Raw genomic sequence first — 5424 nt, 5'->3', positions numbered from 1 at the left:
CTTAAACTTTCTAATATCGACTTCATTTACTGCAAGACGTTAGCACAATCTAAATTTGATCGTTTGCCGGTATGAGCGAGGTAGTTGTGTATAAATAAATAAATAAATAAATAATAAAAATTATTTATTTCAAAAATTACATTGTACAAATACGAGCCTGCCCAAGCCAATAATAGGCTTGTGCAGGAACTGACCCCTTGATGCGTTAATCTGGTAGGAGCATTCGATGTATCGCACTCTTGTTCAGCCCATTGCCTGCTTTCCTGTAAGTGGTTCACTCTGAAGCGACCGCCGCATTACAGAAATGTGCGTAATCTCCCCAAATTATGACGAAATTTGAAGCCGCTACATCGCATCAGAGCCCGGCGGCGCTGCTGCTGTGTGCATGCAAATACAGTTTCTACGTGCCACAGTCCCAGAATATCAAGCTAGATGCCCGTCTGCAGACAGCCTGTATTTCATACGTTCATTAACGCCACATACTATCTCACGACGTGAACGCAGGCATTTCTGCAAGCTTGCAGGGTAGAGAATCTGTTGGGCCCCTGGAGACAGACTCCCCCGTTGCGTCCTGTCGTGATGGACGACATGCTGATGCAGAGGAACAGGCCCGTTTTCGGCTCCATATGTGCGAAATAAGCGGCCTTCCGCTGAGATCCACATGCTGTCGAATTCGGGGCAAGGCATTCGGAAAAATGCGCTGCTGCATCTGCGCTCTTGCGCAGTGTTAAACAGCTGCCCCCGTGCGACGGATATCGGTCTGGCCGGGAACGCCACTGGAGGCAGTGTTTTCCTTCAAAGTACCAGCGGAGGACATCGCTGGGGTCTTTTCTGTAAAGAAAATGAAAAACGTAGACTCAGAATTACACTTCGTTTTTGTTCGAGACACACAGGCGGGCACTCGCAGTGCAGACTATCCCGACAAAAGCTGCGATCACGAAATGCAGGGCAGACCATGTTACCAGGTTCGCTGCGCTGCGCTCTATTCCTTGAGTGGGAGGAGAACACTAACAGGTGTTCCACAGCGTGAGAACGATTTTATTTAATAAGAGAGACGGAGGTAAATGCTTACACTAAGAAATTCCCTTTGAGTTGTTTTGAATCGTGAGTTGATGAGTCCCTGCTTGTCATTGATATCGTACTCGACTGGACTGGACGTTTTTAAGCACAAAAAGGCTTATTAAGGACAACTTGTACAAATCTACGCCTTGCCTGTTCCAAAAGCATCCAAAAGAGTCTTCAATGAAACAAAAAGTAAACTTAGTAGGTTGACGTCATTTAGCTCCCCTGCCCCTCAGTGAGGACACGTTTTTTCTTTCGTACGCAACCTCCATCTTAGATGAGACTGTATAGCGGCCACCATTACTGACAGCATATAGGTGCGAAACTGCAGCGATGTCTATAATCATCATCAGTCAAACTATGTCCGCTTCCGGAGAAAGACTTCCCCCACTGAATAACTCTTTCCGGTGTCAACTTCTCAGCTGCATTCGGCCGCCCCTTATCCCAGCAAGCTTCATAATCTGATCAGCCCACCTGACTTCTGCTACCCACTGCTACGCTTGCCATTTATCTCGAAAAATCCCCTCCGTTACCTACCATTGGTTGTCCTCTCGTCGCATTAAATGCCCCGCCGAATTCAAATTCTCGTTTCCAGTTAGCATATGCCATTAACTTGTGCTTGTCCCCTGACACCCGCTGCTCTCTTAGTGTCTAAATGTTACCTCTTTTATTTTCTTTTTCCACAGCTCGCTGCGTTGTTCTCACACACAGTGAAAGTAAGTCAAGTAAAAAAAAATAATCGTGAGACATTCAAACCACCACCAAGTGCTCGTTGCTGAGTGGTGTGGGCTCAGATAGAAGTTGGTGCGCTGTACCGCGAGAACGCCATAAAGACGAACGTTCAGAAGAGTTGATTGGTGGCCTTTCCACTTATTCACATCCGGCTTTACATTATCTAAATGCAGTGCGAGATTCTATTTTATCACGATAGCGCAACTGCACTGTGGATGTTTTTGAGCACCAGCTGCAGGTCACATGACCCCACAGGAGACCCACGAGAGCACTCAGTCTTTAGCCCACATTCTCAGTGGTCTTCAAGGTCACGTTATAGTTCCGGAAGGCTGACGATCTCTTCTGGTTTTCTGCCACCTCATGGGTCCATTGTGAAAGGGGTATTTACAGCTGTAACTCTCAACAACAAAAAATTACTGAGGCTCAACTGCCTGAACAAGGTTATACGGAGCGCAAGCTAGCCACTGCGGCTTTGGACCGCTCTGTCATAGGGATCACTAGAAGCAGCTCGGTGCATGCAATGCTCTGTCGAACTCGTCCCGGCGACCGGTTCTGGCTGCATATATCTGCGTTGTCTAGACTGTTGTTGTTATTGCACGGACTTTCCAGCTGCCTCTATGTTGAGCCACCTGCGCTCTCTCTTGTGGATAGAGATGCTAGAGGATAGAGGAGCGAGAAGAAAGAGAGTAGGACAGAGAAAGGTGACGCGCCCAGCAACAGCGATCGTCTTGCAAGCGAAGCGGCAAGGGCGACGACGGCATGCACAACAGATACACCCGGTTGCAAAAGGACCACCGCCGCAAGCGGCGTGAGCCCTTTTAGTTCCTAGGCCCGTAGGGCCAGTAGCAGCAGCCCTGTCCCGCTGTCAGACTCGTGTTATCTAGGGGCCGAGCGCTGCCATTTTATCTAGCAAGAGCAAGTCACTGGGTGAACCACGTGACGACAACTGGCGAGAGCGAACGCCTGGAGCGATGGTCGGCGCAGCGGCGGTAGTATGCGTGACTGCGAAGCGCAGGTAATTTCAACAAATGATTCGACCTTCAGCTCTGCATGCGTGAAGTGGAGCTTCGCTCTAAAAAGAACTTTATTTTATGCACGCCTCCTCTGCGGGTGCCTGTTTTCTTACAAACTGCACCTTGCACGAAGCACTCTAGCCAGGCTCTCTGCTTGTTACTTTGCAGTGCATTAGTGACTTCTTCTCTGCAGCTGACAGCTGGTGACTTTATGAGCTGGCTTGCCATCTCACCTGAGACAGCGAAGGTGACCGGACGGAAGCAGTGCTCCTCTGGCCGCCGGGTCTGCACGCACTTGAGGCGACAACTTTGTTTCAACGGAAAGCTGTTGAGACCGCGGTTGCAAAGTTGCTGTCGCTTTGATGTCGACGAGCAGTGTCCTGTTGAATTGTTATAGTAAAATTCTGGCTGCGTTGCACGGCAGTACGTGTAGACGGGAGTGCCGCAAGTACATTTGCTCTGAAAGGAAAAACATTGTTCTGTAGCTTGTGTTCTATAATACTGATGATAAAATGTCTGGCCTGTCAGCACATGCCTTTCCATGGCTAATTTTATGACCGCAGTTGTTTACAGGGCATTCTGATAGATTCACGTTACGATATCTTTGCAATGCATCACTATTTCATTACAATGACTGCCACTTACACCGCAAAAAAACTTTCACATCTCACTCGGAATTTCCACCTTTCACACCCACAACTTCCGGACACGAGCATTTTTGAACGGTAAAGGCTTTATGAATGAATGTTTCATATATTGTAAGATTTCACTATAGCAATCAGCATATTCACAGAATTCCGCGTTTATATTAGTGTTTATCGTAGCTGAGTCAGCAGTCTTTACACGAAAAACACAGTATGACAACAGTACCATATTGAAACCTCTCACAAAGTTTCGCTCCAGACTGATTCTCTAAGGTATCCTTTATCGGTGGACAGGAAGGTTTCTTGTTGTTTTTCGTCCCAATTTAGCCAATGATTCAACGGGGTATCTACTTCATTGTTTCTACACCTATTTTGCTGTCAGAACTGCGGTAACAAACTTCAGTTTCGTATGCATGAATGTCTAATGCAGGCGATATCCCGAAAGATAAACAATCGCACCGAATTAGATGCTCTCGAGAATCAGGCTCACCTTTGGTATATGTAAAGGGCGCAAAGTACCGCTCCTTATTTCGCGGACCTTTCCGAGGACCTCTTGCGGCTTTGGCCGATCTGAAGGGTCTCTAGCTTCAGTGTGCACTGTAGCTTCGGCCGGGTTTTCGATGAGTACGGCAAGGTCTACTTCCGCAAACGTAGTAGGTTTGTCAGGACTAGCTGCCCCTTGTGGGGGCTCCTCGATATCGTTTAGCGGGATCTGCGGCAAAGGCATGGACTCCTGGTTTTCGTCGACATTTACAGCACTGACAGCCACGTCTTGCTCAAACTGCCGCCGCATGGTGCTTACATCGCCGCTTCTTCGACTATCGCGCACCATTGCCGATAGAAAAAAGGCGAGCGCGAGGCCACCGAGAAGCGCCATCAGTGTCTGCTGGGGAAGCGACGGTCGGCAGGGCGCGTCTTCAAACGGTAGCGACGTAGACGAGTCGTTCTCCTCTTCGGTGTCTCTGCTTTCCGCGTGTGGACGGCGTGCCTCAGCGTCTCGCGCTTTATCGCCCTGGGTTTGGCTTGGGGCTACGAAGTAGCGCATGAAGTCTTCGAGGAACCATGGAGGTAGTTTGAGTTTCTGCCGTCCGAGCAGTTTGTAGATCAGCGCGGTCGAGGCTGCTGGTACCGCCGCGCCCGTTGCCGATAGGGCTCCTCTTCCCTCCATGAACTCTGACAGCTCTGGGCTGTGCGACTCACCGCTGTCCTGCCACAGCGAAGACGAAGTGCTCGAACTGCGGCTCTCGCAGAGGCTGTCCTCGATGCTCAGGGACATGGGCGATGATATGTCCATTTTGCTCCGCACTTCCTTCGGCTTGTCCTGGATGGGTGGAGCAGCCTTGGCGCCCGCTTCAGACACTGGTTTCTGTGACGTCGGCGTTGTTGGTGCCAAAGGCGCCGGAGGCAGTGGCTCCTCGGGTTCATCCATCTGAAACCTCAACGTCTTCGTGGATGTTTGCTTCTGGGGCTGGAATGAACTTCGGGTCGAATTCAGGATCCCGGGGCGCGACGGCGGGACCTCAGTGATGACATTATTCTGCTGCTGATCGCCGGCAGGCTGTTGCTGTGTTTCTTTCGGAGTATGCTCCATTGTGGGGTTGTCAACTGCGCCTTGAAGAGCGTGGCTATCGCTGCTAGCTGCAGGGCGTGAGCGCGTCGTGGCCGCTCCGCAGGCTCGTGCCTCGCCGAAGCCAGGCACGCTGTTCATTTCTTCTTTTTCATCAATGGCAGGTTCCCACGGCTTGAGGTTGAAAATAAACGTGGAAAGGCCCTGTGGTAACCTACGAGGAGAAATTTTGAAAAAAAAATCCTAGAAGGATTGCTGAAGGAATGCGGAGCATGAGCTGGCTAATTTACGCTAAGCATATTCGCAATACGGTAGCTGAATTGCCTTGTCACCAGCAAAGTCTGTAAGATTTCGGGAACTTGGGACGCTCAGAAGGCTGAGGAGTTAATCTAAAATGAGATGAAAA

At 49.7% G+C, this 5424-nt stretch overlaps 1 protein-coding gene across 1 annotated transcript; it reads right to left on the bottom strand.

Moving 5' to 3' along the window:
* Positions 1 to 482: 482 nt before the first annotated feature.
* Positions 483 to 5042, bottom strand: LOC149333049 (uncharacterized). The gene is made up of 4 exons (XM_089557622.1): positions 3942 to 5042; positions 3041 to 3266; positions 1206 to 1212; positions 483 to 831 (listed from the first exon to the last, which is right to left on the bottom strand). The coding sequence occupies exons 1-4, from the start codon at positions 5040 to 5042 to the stop codon at positions 483 to 485; spliced, it is 1683 nt and encodes a 560-aa protein (XP_089413748.1).
* Positions 5043 to 5424: the final 382 nt, after the last annotated feature.

The sequence above is a fragment of the Amblyomma mixtum genome, chromosome 8 (genome assembly GCF_055824585.1).
Source record: "Amblyomma mixtum isolate Tamu chromosome 8, ASM5582458v1, whole genome shotgun sequence".
Taxonomy (NCBI): Eukaryota; Metazoa; Arthropoda; class Arachnida; order Ixodida; family Ixodidae; genus Amblyomma; species Amblyomma mixtum.
The sequence above is the reverse complement of the archived record's forward strand: the minus strand, read 5'-3'. Positions and strand labels throughout refer to the sequence as shown.